The sequence below is a fragment of the Onychomys torridus genome, chromosome 3 (genome assembly GCF_903995425.1).
Source record: "Onychomys torridus chromosome 3, mOncTor1.1, whole genome shotgun sequence".
Classification (NCBI taxonomy): Eukaryota; Metazoa; Chordata; class Mammalia; order Rodentia; family Cricetidae; genus Onychomys; species Onychomys torridus.
In genome coordinates, this window is record NC_050445.1 from 144184510 (window position 1) to 144207085 (window position 22576).

At 37.2% G+C, this 22576-nt stretch overlaps 1 protein-coding gene across 4 annotated transcripts in view; it reads right to left on the reverse strand.

The window, feature by feature from the left end:
• Positions 1–261: 261 nt before the first annotated feature.
• The window catches only part of LOC118580887 (killer cell lectin-like receptor 2), a 33163-nt gene continuing 10848 nt past the window's right edge, over positions 262–22576 (reverse strand). For 3 of the 4 annotated variants that reach the window (XM_036182909.1, XM_036182908.1, XM_036182910.1), the window contains 6 exons: positions 22291–22456; positions 21157–21246; positions 19974–20195; positions 17887–18029; positions 16252–16355; positions 262–702 (listed from right to left, as the gene is read on the reverse strand). In XM_036182909.1, coding sequence (XP_036038802.1) covers positions 570–702; positions 16252–16355; positions 17887–18029; positions 19974–20195; positions 21157–21246; positions 22291–22405 — 807 coding nt within the window. In that variant the 5' untranslated portion in view covers positions 22406–22456 and the 3' untranslated portion in view covers positions 262–569. Of the gene's footprint in view, positions 703–16210; positions 16356–17886; positions 18030–19973; positions 20196–21156; positions 21247–22290; positions 22457–22576 lie in introns of all 4 variants that reach the window. The other variant, XM_036182911.1, reaches the window with a different exon arrangement.

Below are 22576 nucleotides of genomic sequence, written 5' to 3' on the forward strand. Positions count from 1 at the left end.
ATTAAAGAAGAGTGGGTATGACAACTAATGTCTTGGATAAAATATATTCAGTAGTTCCTTCAACTATCCCTGCAACTGTTCGAATTTAAAATTATATTCTATGGGCAAAAGAAATGTGTATAATAATGAAGAAAACTTCTACATGAAACAAAACAAAATAAAACAGCAATCAACTAATAAGTAAGAAATTGAAGCCCACATTTCTTAATTGTGCTTTCAAATAAGACAATGTATACTATTGATAATGAAATACTCAGGCTGTTTATTAGGATTCTTTATTTAGTTCTATGGGTGTTTTAGAAAACAGAAAGAGCAGATTTTTCAGGGCTTGGGGCAAAGAGTATCCATGCACCAGAGAAGATGTGCTCCTCCAGAAAGAAAGATGGCCTCTTCTCTGTCAAGTCGGATTCTAGAGAATATTCTCAACCTCTCCAAGCTTGTGTCTCTGTTTGCACAGAGGACTAAGTCCTGTGATCAAAACACTTGTTCACAAGGAATCACAAATTATTACAGGAAACAAATGAGGATCAGCACACTCCATTTTACGTTTACATCTTGCTGTAGAGTTACTAAGGGAATTTATTGAGTCTCTTCTCACAGACACAGGAGTAGGATTTACCACAGCTATCATTATCTAGTCTTGTTCTAGATAAAAATGCACATTTTCCATTCTTGGTGTTGAAATTTGTTATGTTCGAGTCACTAAGGAACAAAAACAATGGGAAATTGTTTAATTTTGAACATTCACTGAAATGTCATGATTTTGAAAATTCTATTGACCAAACTATACAGAATATAGAAGTATTAGTTATACATTCATCACTAAAATGTTTTCTTTTCACCAAGTTCATTAGAAAGAGTCTCTTGATCATATCAAAATCCACATCTTATTCCACATTTGCAATTTTTAGTCAGCAGGTAATACTGATTTTCAATATTTCCAAGGAATTATTTTATGCTAAACCTGTTTTCCCACTTATATTTTGTCAATAAACATGCTAGGTAGAAACAAATGTGTGTAGAACACAGAATAACATCACATATGCTTGTGTGTTGTAGAATATTGTTTTAAGCTATGCTACATTTGATAATGCTGTACAACACTTTGGCTTAATGATGCAAAGATGTGTTTTATTTTTTTTTATGTTGCATTTGGTTAACTCTGTGAACTGTGTTACTGTGCCTGTCTAAAACACCTGATTGGTCTAATATAGAGCTAAATAGGCAGGATTGGCAGACATAGAGAATAAATAGAAGGAGAAAAACCAAGAAGAAAAGGTATGAAAGCAAGAACAAGGAAAGGAGGACTCAAGGGGCCAGCCATCCAGCCACACAGTCAGCCACTGAGTAAGAGTGAAAGTAAGATTTACAAAAGGAAGAGAACGGCAAAAGCCCAGGAATAAAAGGTACACAGGATAATTTAGGTTAAGAAAAGCTGACTAGAAATAAGCCAAGTTAAGGCCAGGCATTTATAAATAAGAATAAGACTGTGTGATTTATGTGGGAGCTCAAAAAGCAAAGAGTACAAGACAACCAACTACACTTGTGTTTTAAGGAGAAAGGGAAGATTTGGAATACAGTCATAGATGAGGGATTGTAAATGATGATTTGGGCTGTTCTCCTTTTCTTCCTCCCCTGTCTCATAGATAATGGGTCTTCACTGAAACATGGTGATCTAATGAATCTCCTGTATGCAACACATCTCTGATTTCTGCAGGATAGTACATTAGAAGCCACAACTACCCTTCTGTAAAAAAAGAAAAAAATAAATGCTGCAAAATTTGAAAAATGTATTTAAAAATTGTAAGACAGAGCAAATTAGTACATGGGCTAAAACAGAGGACTATGAGTACCAGTTTAACCTGGACTATGTAGCAAAACCAGAAGTAAAGAAATAATTAATTAATAATTAAGATTATCTTTTATAAACTGACAGAAATCAGATACCTACTCAGGCTGATATGTTAGCAGGAGTTGGGGAAAACCTGAAATGGTCAGGGAAGCACTGTGGCCAGTTTTCTCCCTAATAGAGGAAGCTGAGTAAATAATACACTCAAAATGGATATCCTAAATAATGAATCCTGACAGGCACAATTGTAGTCCCAGTATTTGGGAGATGAAGGTAGTAGGATCACAGTTCAAGACATAGGCAGTTTGAAGCTGGTCTGGACCAACGAGACTCTGGCATAGAAAGATAGAAAGAGAATGAAACCCACTCACACTACATGGAACACAGACTTCAAAGGAATCAGTTTTTAGCTAAATAAATCACTTTCTTTGAGTCTTGGATTTAAGATGGGAAAAATGGAATATTCAAATTTACCATAGGAATTTAGAAGAAAAGAAGATAAATGAAGCCAAGTGGCTTGTGGGACATAGACAGAATAGGTTAGATACATTAGGAATGGAATGTACATTAGACAGCCATGAGATGTGGGTTATAGTCGGGAAATCATGTGTATATGTTTAACACGTACAAAAGGAAGAAAGGGCCCAGAAAACACCAACTGTTCACAAAAGGTATTTATTAAAAAATAAATAAAATGTATGTTTACACAGTGACTTGTACATGAGTTGGCATAGCATTCATAATTGTTTATAATTCATAATTGTCAAAACTTAGAAACACACCATATGTTCACATGTGGAGAAATATCATGGTATAGTTGTATAAAAAAGTGCTTAGCAACAAAAAGAATAAACCACTGATTTGCGAAGAAATCTTGACTTAGCTAAAATGATGATGATAATAATAATAATAATAATAATAATAATAATAATGATAGTAAAAAATGCAGAGAAAAATTGAGCTAATCACAAATTTGTACATGGTATATGACACTCTGGATGTGGCCATACTAATTTACAGTACAAGAGAGCACATGCCTAATTGCCTATAACCAGGTGAGGGTGGTGGGGCAAGGTGCAAAAAAGAACTTTGGGAGGTAACAAAACTGCCCTGTTTTGGTTTGATGGTTTCTATTGCTACAATGAAACCCATGAACAAAAACAGCTTGGGAGAATAGGGTTTATTTTGCTTAAACTTCCACATCATAGTTCATTATCGAAGGAAGTCAGGGCAAGAATCAAGCTGGGCAGGACCTTGGAGGCACAATCTAATGCATGCCAGTGGCCATGTCAGAGGAGTGGCAGATGACAATTGACTTCAGGGGATTGGCCCACTAGGAAAAACAAACCCTGATTGGTAAATCTCGGATAGGAAAGGCCTTGAGACCACAGATCCCAGAGTGTCTTTTGCTTCTGCTGGGCCTTCACATGTTTGTTGGTGCCACCTTCCCTGGTATCTGGCAGGGTGTGAATGGGCATGGGGAGATCCCCACTGCCCTGAATGCAGCATGATCATCTCTTGGAAATATCCCATTCGATGGGACAATTTTACCTGTGGATTATTATAACAATGATTTCCTCTTAAGCTGTACTGTTTAACTGAAGCATTGATGTTGTACAATAAGTGTTAGTTTAAATAGGATTTTGATGATTAAGGGTTCTTAATAAATAAAGTAAGGAATTATGATAGAGGTCAGTTTAGTGGAAAAATTAACGTAGGTAAAGATAGGATAAAAGGTTGTCCCTGCCTCGATGAAGCAGAGGTTGCAGAGGATAAAAAACAAAACAAGGAAGAGTCACAGAGGACCTATATAGACTGTGGCTTAGGTTAATGATTAAGAAAAACAATTGTGTCCCAGTAACCCAGCTAGTTTAAATTCTTTTAATATTAATGTAGAGAGATGGTTCACAGGTTTCAGTGTGAATCATAGCTTAAACAAAGCCTTAAAATAATTTCAGGTTAGATTAAGACATTTGATAATAGCTTTGAGATGGAAAACCCTAAAATCAACCTAAAGTTCACAAGGAAACATAGCCAAGAGACAGATTCATTAGGTTAAGGATCAAAAAACAAAGCAGCCTAATAATTATTAGCTGACGTACTTTCCTTGCTAGGATTGATTGTTGATCAAAGATGATGATTAGTTCCTTGTACACATTTCTTCCCCCAATCTCCTGATTAAAAAAAAAAAAAAACTATTGATTTGAATGGGTATACACCCTAAAGATTTAAAGTAGAGCTTGGTGTGGATATCACTCTGTGTAAATAAAATGCTGATTGGCCAGTAGCCAGGCAGGAAGTATAGGTAGGAGAAGCAGAGAAGAGAATTCTGGGAACAGGAAGGGGAGGAGAGAGATTGCAAGCCACTGCCATGAGAAGCAAGATGTAAGGTACTGGTAAGCCATGAGCCACGTGGCAAAGTATAGATTAATAGAAATGGGCTAAATATAAGAGTAAGAGCTAAACAACGGTAGGCCTGAGCTAATGGCCAAGCAGTTTAAATAATATAAATGTCTGTGTATTTATTTCATAAGTGGGCTGTCTAACAGGGCTTGGCGGGGGCTGGAGAGAAGGTCTCCAACTACAAACGGCGCCCAACGTGGGGCAAGAGTTTCCACCTAAAACCTGAAAAAAAGATTCTAAAAGGGAGCTAAAAACAGCTTCCTAGGTGTCTCTCTCAAGTTAGCTGCAACGTGCCCCTTTGAGCTACTATGGCGGGTTCCTGGCGTGTGCTTCTGACCTGCAGTGTGGCGGGAATGAGGAGTCTACAAGAGGCACTTTACTCTGCTGTATGGTAGATTTAGCATTTGCTAGTTTAAAAAAAAAAGTTTCTGGGTTATGCACTGCTTTGATAGAACTGCTTCTAATAGTTGATGGTACACATGGCTCCAGACCCAGAGCTGGAGATAAACTGTACCACCGCCATGTTGGAAAGCTGAGGTGGGCGGAGCCAGCAGCCACAGCAGTGTTTCAGTCTTACAAAGATGGATATTACACAGAGAATCTGGTTTATGTTGTCTTTGGGATTTTTAACTACAAAAAAAGATTTGATCATAAAAGCTGTTGAGTTAAACAAATATGTAAATTTTAAAGGTACCGTGACTTCAAAATTTGGATATAAGGATATGTTGCTTTGGAAAAGAGTCTCTGCTTTTGTTTCCACAGAAAGCCAGAGGCTATGGATTTGTTCCAGATTAAGATACATCAGGTTTGATCAGCCAAGACCACCTGAAAGGTCTCCAATGACACCATGGCTCAGATGATCCAACATCCAGAATGGTTTCAAGGCAACTGGCTCAGAAGTTTACCCTCACGGACTACTCCATAATCCTAAAATTTTCTTTATGTCCCCATAAGATACAGCGCCCCCCTCCAGCAGGAAGTAGTAAGAAAATCTACGCCCAAATTCCCAGCTGGCTTTGGAGATGGAATTGGCTCACTCCTTCTCTAAACCCAAGCACATTGTTAAAAAAAAAAGTTAAGAGCTTCTTGTGTCCCAAATCAGAAGAGCCCTCTGGTATGGGACAGAGAAAAACCACTATTTTATTTAAAACAGGCTGATTATAAATGCAATCTCTTTCTAAAAAAGAAAAGGGGATATGATATAGATATAACAGGATAAAAGGATAGATTAAGAAACTTACTTCTAAAGAGCAACAACTTGTTTAAAATGTTTTACATTGGAATAGATTTTAGTCTATTGATACAAACTTAAAGTTAATTTTGTTATACTATGTGCATATTTCTACTCATGTTTAAGGTATTATATTTGTATAGCTCATTTAAAATTGTAATGGATAATTAAAAATAGATTAATAATTGGTCATCTATGATAATCATACTCATAGCCATGTTAGTTAAGTCTTCTAGGCATACACAGAGATATTTCAGATAGACAGGTAATCTTCAAACACTTCAAAGGTCTACAGAATATGGCATTTAAAATATTTTTAAAATTTAGACTTTCTAGACTGTGAGACATGTCTGCTCCTGGCAGCACCAATTTACTTCAGAGAGGAAGATGGGCATTGAAGACACTTCATATGAAGTTTATCTTCACCTTGGCCAAAACAGCCATTTGGGCAAGAAACTGTTCTTGCCTGGACTGTTTGATTGACTGGACATGCCTGGACATTTTGCAGAGGAAACTGCCAGACATTCTACAGGACACTGAGAGAAGTGACCAAGAGACTCTAGCCCTGTGGGCTGAAGACAAATGCTCCAACTTTACAAAGGAATATTAGGTGACTATCCAGGCTGCTAGCTGTCTCTGTCTATCTTACAAGACTCCCAAAAGTTGCTTACATCCTTCTCCTGGTTCTCAGGTAATATTATATCCTTCTGAGGTCTTTGATGTGGTTGAAGACTAGATAGTTATAATTTCCTCAATTATAATAAAAGATAAGTTAGATATAAAACCTTGGACTCACAAATATAAGATAGATAGGATACCTTCTTTAATATTGTAACTGTAATTCTTGCTTGGTAATTGTTTTGTTATATGTAATTTTACTATGTAAAAGTTAAAACCTTCCTTAAAAAAAAAAAGAAAAGAAAAGGGAAAGTGCTGTGGATATCACTCTGTGTAAATAAAATGCTGATTGGCCAGTAGCCAGGCAGGAAGTATAGGTAGGAGAAGCAGAGAAGAGAATTCTGGGAACAGGAAGGGGAGGAGAGAGATTGCAAGCCACTGCCATGAGAAGCAAGATGTAAGGTACTGGTAAGCCATGAGCCACGTGGCAAAGTATAGATTAATAGAAATGGGCTAAATATAAGAGTAAGAGCTAGACAACGGTAGGCCTGAGCTAATGGCCAAGCAGTTTAAATAATATAAATGTCTGTGTATTTATTTTATAAGTGGGCTGTCTAACAGGGCTTGGCGGGGGCTGGAGAGAAGGTCTCCAACTACAAACGGCGCCCAACGTGGGGCAAGAGTTTCCACCTAAAACCTGAAAAAAAGATTCTAAAAGGGAGCTAAAAACAGCTTCCTAGGTGTCTCTCTCAAGTTAGCTGCAACGTGCCCGTTTGAGCTACTATGGCGGGTTCCTGGCGTGTGCTTCTGACCTGCAGTGTGGCGGGAATGAGGAGTCTACAAGAGGCACTTTACTCTGCTGTATGGTAGATTTAGCATTTGCTAGTTTAAAAAAAAAAGTTTCTGGGTTATGCACTGCTTTGATAGAACTGCTTCTAATAGTTGATGGTACACATGGCTCCAGACCCAGAGCTGGAGATAAACTGTACCACCGCCATGTTGGAAAGCTGAGGTGGGCGGAGCCAGCAGCCACAGCAGTGTTTCAGTCTTACAAAGATGGATATTACACAGAGAATCTGGTTTATGTTGTCTTTGGGATTTTTAACTACAAAAAAAGATTTGATCATAAAAGCTGTTGAGTTAAACAAATATGTAAATTTTAAAGGTACCGTGACTTCAAAATTTGGATATAAGGATATGTTGCTTTGGAAAAGAGTCTCTGCTTTTGTTTCCACAGAAAGCCAGAGGCTATGGATTTGTTCCAGATTAAGATACATCAGGTTTGATCAGCCAAGACCACCTGAAAGGTCTCCAATGACACCATGGCTCAGATGATCCAACATCCAGAATGGTTTCAAGGCAACTGGCTCAGAAGTTTACCCTCACGGACTACTCCATAATCCTAAAATTTTCTTTATGTCCCCATAAGATACAGCGCCCCCCTCCAGCAGGAAGTAGTAAGAAAATCTACGCCCAAATTCCCAGCTGGCTTTGGAGATGGAATTGGCTCACTCCTTCTCTAAACCCAAGCACATTGTTAAAAAAAAAAGTTAAGAGCTTCTTGTGTCCCAAATCAGAAGAGCCCTCTGGTATGGGACAGAGAAAAACCACTATTTTATTTAAAACAGGCTGATTATAAATGCAATCTCTTTCTAAAAAAGAAAAGGGGATATGATATAGATATAACAGGATAAAAGGATAGATTAAGAAACTTACTTCTAAAGAGCAACAACTTGTTTAAAATGTTTTACATTGGAATAGATTTTAGTCTATTGATACAAACTTAAAGTTAATTTTGTTATACTATGTGCATATTTCTACTCATGTTTAAGGTATTATATTTGTATAGCTCATTTAAAATTGTAATGGATAATTAAAAATAGATTAATAATTGGTCATCTATGATAATCATACTCATAGCCATGTTAGTTAAGTCTTCTAGGCATACACAGAGATATTTCAGATAGACAGGTAATCTTCAAACACTTCAAAGGTCTACAGAATATGGCATTTAAAATATTTTTAAAATTTAGACTTTCTAGACTGTGAGACATGTCTGCTCCTGGCAGCACCAATTTACTTCAGAGAGGAAGATGGGCATTGAAGACACTTCATATGAAGTTTATCTTCACCTTGGCCAAAACAGCCATTTGGGCAAGAAACTGTTCTTGCCTGGACTGTTTGATTGACTGGACATGCCTGGACATTTTGCAGAGGAAACTGCCAGACATTCTACAGGACACTGAGAGAAGTGACCAAGAGACTCTAGCCCTGTGGGCTGAAGACAAATGCTCCAACTTTACAAAGGAATATTAGGTGACTATCCAGGCTGCTAGCTGTCTCTGTCTATCTTACAAGACTCCCAAAAGTTGCTTACATCCTTCTCCTGGTTCTCAGGTAATATTATATCCTTCTGAGGTCTTTGATGTGGTTGAAGACTAGATAGTTATAATTTCCTCAATTATAATAAAAGATAAGTTAGATATAAAACCTTGGACTCACAAATATAAGATAGATAGGATACCTTCTTTAATATTGTAACTGTAATTCTTGCTTGGTAATTGTTTTGTTATATGTAATTTTACTATGTAAAAGTTAAAACCTTCCTTAAAAAAAAAAAGAAAAGAAAAGGGAAAGTGCTGTGGATATCACTCTGTGTAAATAAAATGCTGATTGGCCAGTAGCCAGGCAGGAAGTATAGGTAGGAGAAGCAGAGAAGAGAATTCTGGGAACAGGAAGGGGAGGAGAGAGATTGCAAGCCACTGCCATGAGAAGCAAGATGTAAGGTACTGGTAAGCCATGAGCCACGTGGCAAAGTATAGATTAATAGAAATGGGCTAAATATAAGAGTAAGAGCTAGACAACGGTAGGCCTGAGCTAATGGCCAAGCAGTTTAAATAATATAAATATCTGTATACTTATTTTATAAGTGGGCTGTCTAACAGGGCTTGGCAGGGGGCTAGAGAGAAGGTCTCCAGCTACAAGAGCTGACTGATTCTTTTTCATATGTAAAAACTTAGGTTTGTGATTCTTTTTAAGACTACTTAAAATATTACCTATCAAGATAAGTAATAATGAACTGGCTGAGAAAAATTCATTGCTTATTCACACCCTGTTAATCTATAACAAGTTAGATGTCAATGTGTGGGGGTTTTGGTGATAACTTTGTTTTAATCATGTAAGAGAAATGAAAAACATGTTTTTATCTGGATTAAATATACACATTCACTTGAAAAACAGAATGTAACCACATTGTAATTTTTATATTTCCTGAAAGATTTTGTCAGGGTTCATAAGCTGTAGAGGAAAAATAAAGTCAGGGAATAGAGAACACAGAATAAAGAATACAGAAGGAGGGTTGGGGATTTAGGTCAGTGGTAGAGCGCTTGCCTAGCAAGTACAAGGCCCTGGGTTCGGTCCTCAGCTCCAGAAAAAAAAAAAAGTTTTGGGCTGGGGAGATGGCTCAGAGGTTAAGAGCACCAACTGCTTGCTCTTCCAGAGGTCCTGAGTTCAATTCCCAGCAACCACATGATGGCTCCACAACCATCTTTAATGAGATCTGATGCCCTTTTCTGTATACATAATAAATAAATAAATCTTTAAAAAAAAGAATACAGAAGGAAACCATCAAGAGAGTGTGCAAATGTCTTTCCCTTTACTTTCCAAGATAAAAAAGTCAGTGTATGCCTACTCCGTGGATTTCTTCAAGCCCTGAGCTGCTGAAGGATGGACTCCAGGCAGGGATAGATGCATATGTCATGAAGAAGTGCAGCTTATTGGCCTGCTTCCCCAAATTTACTCAGCCTACTTTCCTACAGTAACCAAGACTACCAACCAGCCCAGGCATGAAACCACCTACAATGGGATGGGGCCTCCAACATCAGTCACTAATTAAGAAAATGATCCACAGGCTGCCTACAGCCAGATGTTTGTTATTAAGGTACTTTCTCAGTTGAGGATCCCTCTTCTCAGAGGATTCTAGCTTGTGTCAAGTAGACATAAAACTTATTTGCGGAATAGTGGTTGCAAAGCCATACATATTTACTAAAATTCATTTTATTACATGCACACTCCAACTTCAAGACTTGATTTTTAATGTAATTGTCAAAATGAGAGAGAGAGAGAGAGACAGAGAGAGAGAGAGAATAAGCAATCATGAGTCAAATTTTCAGAACTGAAGGATATTACAAGTAAATGCACTGCACAATCCTGAATATAAGGAAATATCAACAGTGACATGATCCAGAAAACTGACAAAACTGACTATCAAGAATATGGATTATGAAATAGAACATATTACTAAACCAATCTACACTTTTTTAGTTTAGTTGTTTCAGTATGATTTAAAAATTACTTGTCTCTAGAAAATATTTATGGATGGCTTAGTGTTATTATTATTATTACCATTATTATTATTAGGCTTCATGAGACAGAATCTCACTGTGTAGCACACAATGACTTCAAACATACTATGTAGCTTAGGCTGCCCTCAAATTCATTTACCTAGAAGGTTATAAGTCTTGAACTTTAACATGCAGCTGGCCTCCATGAATATTACTATATCTATGGAATTTCAACTCATCATCAAATGTATGAGAGAGAGAGAGAGATGTCAAAGCCATGGATATTGAAATGGTTTATTCTAGTTATGATGAGATATATGCACTATTTATTAGGGTTCTGTATTAATCTGTGTGTCATTCAGGAAAAAGAAAAAGAGAGTGATTCCTCAGGGCCTTTGACAAAAGGCATCCATTCTACAGACAGAAGCTGCTGCGTGTACAAGGAAGGAAAATGGCTTCTGCTCTTTCAGTCAGATTTCAAAGTTTCTTCCCTTTCCAGCTCATCACACAATTTGCACAGCAGACTGAGGTCTGTGGTTAAAACATTTGGTCGTTAAGTAGTCACAAATCATCCCAGGAAACCAACAAAGATGACCATGTTTCATTTTTACCTTTTTTACACTCTGTACACTGAATCAGAGAATATATCCACTTTCTTTTCTCAGATACAAGAGTGAGTTCTAACACAGTCATCATTATCTATACCTGTTGAACTGAAAAATGCACTGCCTCCTGCCTTATGTAGTGATCACATCACTGTCAAATCACTATAAAATAAAAAATATAATGGGCAGTTATTTAAAGTCAAAGCTTATGTTGATTCAGGCAAAGGTTTTAAAAACAAGGTTTATTGACCAAAATGTACAGAATATGGAATTAATCATAAGTATATCAATAAAAGATTTCCATTTTCTCTAAACTCATACAAATGGTCTTGGGCCAATGACATGGCTCAGTGGGTGGAGGTCGTTGGCATCAGACCAGGCAACCAGAGTCCAGACCTCAGACTCCACACAGTAGGAGAGAAGTAATTGTTTCAACACTCCTCTAACTACACCTGTGCTGTGACCTGTATGTCACAGTACATGTGAATACATGCACAAAAATAAATGGAATAAAATGAAAAATAAAAATGGACTTTTGATCACAGCTCAAGTTCTTACCTACTTCACACTGTTAATTTTTCTGAGCAAATTAATTTTCAATATTGCCATGAAACAATTTTATATCAATTTGTTTTTCTCTAATACTTTTTGCAATAGAGACAGTTTAAAAAGAAGAAACAAATGCATGTGGCACACAGGACACAGTCTTACATGCCTGTGTTTTAAGGAAAAGGGGACATTTGTAATACAGTCACAGAAGAGGGTTGTGACTGTTGTTTTGGTTGGTTTTTCTCTTTCCTCTCCCTCCTCAGAGCTTTTGGGACTTCCCTGAAACATGGTGATCGACTGACTTCCCTGTGTGCATCACAACTGCCATCTCTGATGGACGATGAATACTAAATCCACAACTACCTTCCTGTGAAAGACAATTCAAAACTTTAAATAACACCTAAAACACAAAAGAAAGGTGGTACATGACTATAATCTAGCACTGTGAAGGCTGTATTAGGAGAATTATAAACCAGGACAGACTGGACTATGGAGCAAGACCTTGATCAAATATTAACTAATAATTAAAACTTAATTTAATTCACTTATGAACAGGCAGAAATCAGAATCCTATACAGTCTGAGGCTTCGGTAAAGCTGAGACTCCCAAAATATCAGTAAAGCAAGGCAGCTAGTCTTTCTACCAATAGGCAGGGCAAAATACATATGGAAAATTATCATTCAAATACCAAAGAATGAATCCAGGAGTATCAGAATTTCAAGGTTTGTTAGGGAAATACAATGAGTTTGAACAGACTAGCCTAATGAGAATCTGACAAAGAATACCAGACAGAATGAAATCCACCAAACTCCAAGGGACAGAAATGGCAAAGAGCTAATACTTTAACAAAAGATCGCCTTCATTTAACATTGGATTTAAGCCAGGTGGAAATAGAGGATTTAGATTTGCAACAGGAACAGAAAAGGAAGAAAATCATAGAACAGGTAAGATACAGAAGGAATGAGTATTAGTCATTAGTCAGCCATGAGGTATGATTATGGTACAATCAATAAAGCATGTGTGTTGAACATGGGCAAAGAGGAAAAGACCGAGGAGACAATAACTTCACAAGACACAAATAGAGTACACATTCTGCATCATGAGCTCTTAAATTACCTCCCATGGTGATGCCCACGTGAACCTCTATCCAAGAAACACAAGCTCACAGCTGCTAATAAGGCTCATTAGAAGCTGATATTGCAAGCAGGTGTCCAAGCTTCTGTATTTTCCCACTGGCAAAAATACTTGTGGTGGCCACAGAAACCTTCTGACCACTGGGATTCCTTTCTGAAGCCTCAGGTTTGGCCCTATTAATCACACCATAATCAGGGAACAGTTCTGCAGCATAGTCAAGGTCTACAAAAATCACTTAATCTGGATAAAGACATCCTTTCAGCCACTAGAACTTCACTCTAAATGTTATCAAATGCTCATTTCACTCTGCATGGTGCTGTAGGATACAAATAAATTCATTAACTATGTGGCCTTTTACAGTGGCAAACACCAGCAATTCTAGTGCTTGGGAGGTAGATGCAAAGGAGCAGAGCTAACCTGTATAAAATGATACTTCATATAGAAAAAAAAAAACAAAATTAATACCAATGGTGTTAATCTGTATAATTTGAACAAATTAATATATTTTATAAGGCCTTCTGTCCTCTGGCCACCTCTGTGATGGGCTAGATACCTGTATGACAGTCCAGCCACCTCTCTGACAGCCTGCTTGAGAGTGCCTTTGGAGGAGAGAGAGGAAGATATTTTCCTGCATATTTGGAACCTAACTGTCCATGCTGGCAGGGCCACATTTTAAATAGAAGTGACCTGTCATGTTCTCAGGCACTGAATGAAAGGTTCCTGAGAAAATTACACTGTTGATGCCTCAGATAGTTTCTGCAGCAGCTGAAGAAGAAATTAGCTGAATACCACAAAGAAAATGCCATCATGAACAAAATCCAGCAGGAACAGTACATTAAACCCACAAAAGAACAGACAATAGGATTACCAACTAACACATGTAAAATAAGTACGATTGATATCTCAAAGATAAAAAGGGATAAAAGACAGCCACACTAGTCTCAGCACTTGAGAGATGGAGATACAAGGATCAGGAGTTCAAGACCAGCCTGGGGACATAAATCCCTATTTCAAAACAACAATAACAAAATTAAATTTGTTTTTAAATGATATAAAAGGCAACTTGAAATGTAACTAGCTAACAAAGTTATTAAAGGACAAACACAGAGTTATTTGGGGATTTTTAAAAATTTGTATTTCTAAAAAAAAATTAATGATCAGGAAAAATGATGAATATATGATATGAAGGCAGAGAAGGGGTTCTGAGGATTAAAGAATAAAATGTGAATGAGTACTGTAAAATGATGGATGGGGAAATAAAGGATGGATCAACCAAAACCAATGATATATAAAAGACCTATGGATACCCACTAGTGGACCAACACAAAACAGACTCCTGTTTTCTTTGGTGGTTTGGGGACCTTCATGTGGTGTTTGTTTGTTTGTTTGTTTGTTTGTTTGTTTGTTTGTTTGTTTGTTTTAGACAATTTTTGTTTTATTGGGTGATTTTTTTAGTTTGATTTTATTTTTCTTTTGTTTGGGGGAGAGAGAAATAACATGAAATTGGGAGTAGGGAGAGAGGTGGGAAAGAACTGGGTATTAAAGAAAACATGATCAAAATAAATTCTATAGAAAATGTAATTTTAAAATATCAATATATAATTTTAAATAGAGTTAGACCCACAGAAGATATGAGCTATTAAATGAAAATCAAAGTGCAAGGAAAGAGAAACCTTCAAAAGAATTACTGGTCAGGGAGACTACAGACTCTCTAAACAACCAGGCTGCTGCTGTGCCCTTGGTTTTCCATCATCACTACATGGAAACACCCTGTTTCTAAAGACACTACACACTTGGTCTCTCAGGACATAAAGAAGTCAATCTCAATCCAATCTGGAAACATCTTTCTTTGGGTTAGCTTTCAATGGGTCAAAGGTTCTTTGCAGGTTGTTAGGGTAGTATCAGTGTGTTAGAGTTTTTATTGCTGTAAAGAGACACCATGACCTTGGCAACTCTTATAAAGAAAACATTTAACTGGGTGTCTCCCTTACAGTTTCAGAGCTTCATTCCATTATCATCATGGTAAGGAGCATGGCAGTGTACAGGCAGACTAGGCGCTGTCTAGCTCTTGATATGCAGGCTACAGGAAGTCAACTGACACACTCAGCAATATCCAGAACATAGGAAACTTCAAAGCCCACTCCCACAGTGGCACACTTCCTCCAATAAGACCCCATGAACTCCACCAAAGCCACAACTACTAATACTGCCACTCCCTTTGAGATTATGTGGGCCAATTACATTCACACTTCCAAAGGGAGAAAAGATTTGAATATTCTTACCCAGCACTGGACCCTGCAATGCTGACCTGCTAGGCAAGATGTGCCCAGTGGAACAACCCTTATATGATAACTAATTGCTTTCTTATCAGAGTTGAAGTATGTCATGTTTGATATCGTAATCCAAATCAAAAGCCCATGATTACCGAAGTCATGGGCCCTTTGATGGAATCTGCTACTATCATTTTGATCATGTGATCAAATTTCATTCTTAATATTTATATTTATGGGCTAGATCTGGGCTGCTCTCAACTTCCATCTGAGAAACTTTTTACAGTGGTCAGTGGTCAGTGCAGAGAACCAGAACTGGTCAAAGGGCTTAGGAGAAGAGAATATGTGCTCAGCCATAAAGAGGACAACTTCATAAACTTCTTTCCCCAAAAACCACAACCACCACTCAGGAAATGGGAAGGAAGAGGAAACAGAAAGTATGTAAGAATCTGATAAGGAAAAAAGCGCTGTAAAAAGAAACTTTCTGGACATGACAAAATTCTTACATAGATGAGGAGGCATCTACTACCACTCAAGAAATCACTATTGTTAGGTGACAGTCCCTGGAAAAGGGCTATTCATTCTTCTTGGGGGTGTGGCCAACAGTAGATATCCTTGCTCCAGTAGATGCCCTACCATGTCCCCAGGGACAGCATCAATTAAGAAAACATGAGTTAGAGAAGCACAAGTTAGGACAGAAGCAGAGGAAGCTTGGGGAAGGATATGATAATATTTTATTTTATGTATGTGAGATATATTCAAGAAAAAGAAATATTACCAACAAAGATAATCAATGAATAGTTTTCTACATGATTATAAATTAAAATAAAACTTGGAGTCTACAATACCTTAAAACAGAAAATAGATATACATACATCTATATGCAAAAATGTTCTTATATTTATAAATAACAAGCAATTATATAAGCTAACTACAGAAACAAATGAATTGAATGTTTCAGATACTCATAGTTTTTATCAGGATGATCTAGTCACTTCAAGTTATTCTTAAGTTGTTGAATTTCTTGTGCTCTCTGCATCTTAGAACACACAATCCTTATATGTGTTCATTATTACATCACTAGCTGTCAGCTTCTAGACTGTTCTTCTTCCCTGTCTAATGCTTGCTCAAACACTGCCTTATGCATCTTATCCTTAGCTGTGAGATCCATTGACAAAGAGAAAAGCATTGTAAAATGAGAGAAAAACCTTTGCACCAGTGTTAGAATGTGAAGTTTCTGGAAAATCACCGTTTAAATGAGCTGTCACCAATCCATAGCTGTTTCCCTTTCGGTTCATCATATTTTAATCCAATCCAGTAATTGTTTTGATTAATTTGGAGCTGAAGAAACTTCTGTAAGGAAAAACCTCATCTGATGATAAAGTTTCCCTCTGGTGAGAAAACAATAAAATAACAGGCCGCAGCTATTTTTACGTCAGTTCTCTGCTGTCCCACCCCCAGCATTTCAGTCCTCCAGAGTTCATTTTTAAAGTGATTTCCCCCAGTAGCTCATTTGTGTTGAAACTTATGTCAGCTGCATGAGTTGTTTAAAATGAAAACTTCAGGTGTCTAAAGATACTGATTCATGAAATGATTTTTCTTTAGATCAAGTCTCACTACGCAACCAATCCAGCTCTGAACTCACAATACTACTGCTTGTGACTCTTAAAAACAAGCACACTGCATACATGTTTCATCAAATAATTTCTGACAGTCTATGAAATTATTCAAATGTGCATTCCCAAACACTACAGAGGTCTGTGGGAAGTGTTCATATGATAAGTAATTCCCTGTCTTTACAGCAAATTCATTAAGATGAAAGATCCTGTGTGAAAAGCTGTGCATTAAGCTCCATGCTCCAGGAGGAAGCTATTCTGAAGTTTAGACCTGGAAGTGACAGAAATTGAGGAGGAAAGGGACAAATATTTGGAAAAATTTAGTGTCTTACATGTGACATGAAAATGGCATGATAGCTAATTAAATTTTTGAATATATCTTAAAATATGGGTTTATAGTTAATTATGATTCATATATCAAATGAGCATTTATATAATTATTTGAGATTAAAAATTATTTTGTTGTAATTTTTTATACATGTATTAAATTGGTGCACAAATTTTGTATCATGTTCTAAATGACAAAGTTCTCATGCTGATCCTGCAAGCATTTCTCTAGAAAAATATCATCTTTGTATTAGAAGAGATTTTGTTAGTAATAATTTAAATAGAAAATGTCCACATCTTGGCACTTTTTTCTTTTAATTACTCATTTCTAAAAATATATGTCTTTTTTAAAAACATAAAAATTGTATGAAGTAAAGATTGCTGACAGTTTCATTAAAAGTACTGTGGAGCTAACTGGTAAAACTATTTAATTCTACGGATCTCATATAATTTCCAACTTGAAAATTGGCACAGAGGTCAGTTTTTTCTCTATTGTCATCCAATTACTCATCTCAGGTAGTTTCATTTCTCGGTTCCAAAGAGAAGTCCTAGACTGAGACCTCTCTGGGTGTAGTTGGTACTCTATGGAGATACATAACTGTCACTCACAGGATGTTCTGTTTAAAATTATTCAAAGAAAACATACTTCTCTGAGGGACTCTCTTGTAGACTCCCAAGAAAGGGAGGAGGCTACAAAGACATGACTGTCTCTTTAGTAACCAGTCTGCTCATAACAGACCCTGTGTCCTGACAATAAGCCAGGAGCACGAAGGAATAGCCCAGGATATTCTTACTGCAGTTTTTGCTCACATTACAGACAAACCATATACAACACTTAGAGGTCTCTCTTTCAATTAACATGCCTGGGCTTAGTATATCACTTTTCAAGGGTTAGAGACAGAGTCTAAGAGAAGAAGTGGACATGTAAGAGTCTACAGTACCAGCTCATTTTCATCCTCTATCTTCAAAAGGGATAAGCTGCGGTGATGGCAGATGTTTTCACAACTACTCCAGCGTTTTTTCTCTTTGAAAAAGTAATAACATTTTATGCCATAGCAGAACCAGTGTCCTTCATCATCTTTGCCTAAAACAGAGAAGGTAGATGGTGAAAATTCTTATTTTGTAATATCCTGTTATTAGAGCACTGTTTTAATTAAACATCAATAAATAAAATTTCAGAGCTCTAAGAAATTTAAATTCCAGAACATTAAGAGTCTACTTTACACCTATGCCCTATGCAGTGTATTTTATAGCAGTAGATATATAGATAAATTTATCCATCATGGATAAATCAGCAGAAAAAAATGGAGCACATGCACACAAAGTAATACTACTTATCCTTTAAAGGGAAGTAAATTGTCTGAGCATGAAGACTTATGACTATAACCTGAGCACTCCACAGAGTGAGACAGGAGGACCACCCCCACTTTGAGGCCAGCCTAGGCTAAGTAGTGACTTCCATGCCAGCCTTGGCTATAAAGTAGACTATAAGGACAGCCTGGGCTACAGAATGAAGCCATGTCTCACACCTCAACACCTTGAAAGAGAGGTGCTCAACCAAGCAACGAACACGGATGAACTGGAGGATGGTGCAAGGTTAGAGTCAGGCCCAGGACCACACTTCATGGCTCAACTCAGATGAGGTTCTAACACAGCCCAACTCTAAGAAGCAGGGGCTTGTGAGAGCTGGAGAATGGGGAACAAACACTTGCTGCTCAGAGGCAGTTACAAGGATGACTGAATTCTAGACCTGCAGAAATGCACTGTGCCCCCAATTAATCCACACATACTGTGCACTTAAGGTTGTGCTGTGGTTTATGTTAGATGCTCTTATCTTAAGAGAAATAAGGGACACATGAGAGAGCTTTTGAAGGTGTTGGTGTATTCTCCTGATTGTGTTCATGCCTTCTATCTATGTCCACATACCCAAACATGTCAAGTTGTACATTAAAATGTGTGCAGTTTGTATATCAATAACACCTCAATATGATTATTTTGTTAGATGAGGGGCTGGGGATGGCCATGCTTTATTATCAAACTGTATATACAACCTTTGTTTTCCTGTGAAGAGGTATCATTGTGTTGCTCAGGATAGCCTGGAATTTGCTGAGCTGTCCAGATTGTCCTAAAATTTATAATCCTCTTGTCTCACACCCCTAAAGACAGAGACTACAGCAGTATGCTACTATTTTCAGATGATAAAGTTATTTTAAAAACTGAGAAAAGATATTTTCCATGGGTCTGAAATATTTCAAAAAATTTTTGTAACTTTCTTCTATCATGTTTTATAATGTAGCAGTTTGAAAGATATTACTGTTCCTTGCATGACAATGATTTTAACCCCTATCATGGTGTAGCAAGATCATATGCAAAAGCTCTCTGTAAACTCTAAATTCTGAAAATAATATTTAATAACAAATGATAAACTGTGTCACAATACAAGGTAAGGAAGGTTCCTTGCAATGCTTGATATTTTCATCTCTGTGACCTCATTCACGGTGTCACTGACAGTCACACAAGTGTGGACACCATTTTGAAGCTCCAAAATGTGCAGCAGGGAGCTTCACCACGGTCACAAACAGGCAAACTCTCTCATACCAAGGCAGAAGGGAAAAAAAACACACATTTGCTTTTATGACTGCATCCATATAAATGCTCTTAGTGCATTTCAGCCTAAGAATTTCGTAAATACACTCTTACTGGAAGCTTCCATGTTCTGTCAGCAACAGAGCTGGAGACTCAAATTTGTCCACAGTCCAAATAAACCTGAATTGTCTGCTGTGCTGACTTACAATTACATCCCCTTCTAGCAGTATTAGCCAAAACAGCCACTGAGTCCTAAAAACTTTAAGTTTCTCCAGATTCAAGCAGGGATATCTGGGGGTACAGGCCCCTCCATGAGATAAGGAAACTCCAAGCCATTAACTCACAGATCACCAGCATTGTAAGCTGCTAACTGGACTTCCAATCTTTAGGGGAAGAAACATTAAAGAATAAAGCAATTCTTTATTCAAGATCCTCTCCTTACCTCTGTGCTGTTTGAAATCTAAAACCAATTTAGTTTCCTGGTAGCATCTGTTCAGTGTTCTGTTGAGGGAGGACAGACTGTCTTTGAGTGCATCACACTCTCTAGACTTATTTCTTAACATTTCTTCCTTTAAGTAGCTGTCATTTCGCATGGTGCTATTCTCTTGAAGGAGATTATTTTGAGTTCTCTGCAATTCATACTTTTCTTGACTATACTGAAAAACTAAAATTAGTAGCAGTTATAACACCAAAAATGCTTATGAGTAAATAATGAAATTTAAGATAACAGAGAAAGCCCATATTGATAACCAACACATATTATTACTGGAACTGGTACTTTGACATTTAGAAAGTAACACCTCAATTAACTCACTATAGGAATGGAAACATACATTTCTCTCTATCAGGGTAACATTAACGTAAAGCAAACAATGCAGCTGAATAAAATCATGGAGGTATACCACAACTTCCAATTATTTAGTTTTTCACAGCATAAAACTTTCAAATAAATACCTAAAGAAAATATTCAGTGAATACTTAACACACATAAAAATGTGAATTAAGAAACATTAAGAAATGGCACAATTCTCATTTGACCAGAGGGAAAGCAAAATATCCAGATATAGTCATGTCTTAAAACAGACTGGGAGTGATGTCCTCTGAAAATGTGAAGCAATCAAATAAAGCTTAAGTTTTAATGTCTCTGTACAGATGAAGTCTTTTCCCTTAACCATGTCCGTAATGTAACAAAGGAAAATGAAAAGAACGTCATCATTTCTTTTGCACAGCTGTTTCTCACAGAATGTTTACGTACGATTCACAATCACCTAAGCTCAGAAAGCAGACTATCATCAAGTCCTCAAAAGGAACAATACCAAGAATGAGACAGAACAAGGCAGCTGTCAGCAGCCCCAGAGTTAATAGAAGAGGCATGTATGAGAACAGGATACTGTAGTGTGTTACATACACACACACACACACACACACACACACACACACACACACACACAAAGAAAAAAAAAAGAAAAGAAAGAGAAACAAAAAACAAAAAACACAGTCCAGAGCTGTCAGGCACATCCCCTGATTATAGGCAGGACAATGGACAGAGAGTGCTCACTGCATAATAAGTGACTGAAGGTATTACTTAGGTAGAAATGCAAAGACGATGTACACCAGTTACTCACTGTGTATCACCAACACTGCAACTGTCACCAGCAGAATGGAGCAAAGGATTCCTAGAGGTATTGCAATGAGGCGCCACGGAACTGGACACTCTTAAAACAAACAAATAAACAAACAAAAAGCAAAGCAAGAAAATAATCACCATGAAAAACGCAAGTCTGAATACTGGTTATAATTTTGTGTAGCGTGGAAATGAGGGGATATTGGTCTCCAACAGTTTACAGACATGCATCATCAAACTGACTGAACAAGTGCTTTCAAAATTTGTAGATTTCTACCTAAAACTCACGCACTACATGTTTGAAGTTTCACAGGATTTTAAACTTTTTTTTATTTTATTTTTGGCATTATATTATCAATCCTCCCACGTCAGCCTATAATAGCTGGATGACCTTCTACTAAAGTGAAAGTATTGTTTCTTTTTTTGTTTGTTTGTTTCTTGTTTTGTGTTTTTTTGTTTTTGGTTTTTGTTTTTTGAGACAGGGTTTCTCTGTGTAGCTTTGCGCCTTTCCTGGAACTCACTTGATAGCCCAGGCTGGCCTCGAACTCACAGAGATCCGCCTGGCTCTGCCTCCCGAGTGCTGGGATTAAAGGCGTGCGCCACCACCACCTGGCAAGTATTGTTTCTTATGCATATTTTGTGTTTCTTTAAGATTTCATTTCTCTAGAACATTTGGTGTTTCTTCAAATTCTACTGTGTTACGTTTAAAGGCTTCAGAATTCTTCTTGACTAAACTAAATAAAAACCTTTAACCGTTTCTCAAATTTGATGAAATGTATTCACTTCTGACCTGACAATTTTTCAGTAACTTTTTTCTTACAGACTTTTATTGATCTCCTCTATCCACTGGCTTTCTCTGTTCAGCTAACAGTTAAAAATAGAGCTATTCTTTTCTTTTCTTTTCTTTTTTCCCTTTTAAAATGATTACTTAATTTTTAAACTTATTTTTGAACAATTTTGTACATGATTACTCCCCCACTCATACTTACTTATCTCTCTTCTACCCCTGTGTATCACCAAGCCCAGCTAAAATGGAGGGTTATTGATTTCCATAAAAGCCAATAGGATATTGTTTTCAAATGTCAAAAGCTATGATGCATAAAAACAGGTGAATTTAGAGACTTAAAACACTTACCTTTGTGGCCATCTTCTCTGGGCCCTTGAGTTTCATCGGGCCTTCCTGGGTTCTGCAACCTTGAGGAAGACTTGTGGAATCTCACAGTTGTGTAAGTGATCTCCTCATCACTCATCTTGGGAGTAAGTGAAGTACGGTCAGTGTTACAACCTGCCCTTGAGTGGTTCTAAAGAAAAAGGTAAAATGTCCACATTTAGGAAGTTACCTAGATCTGATGCTGCAATGGGGTGGGAAGGGATAGGGTCTGGTTAATTCCCTTAATGATCCAAACAACCTAAATACATGT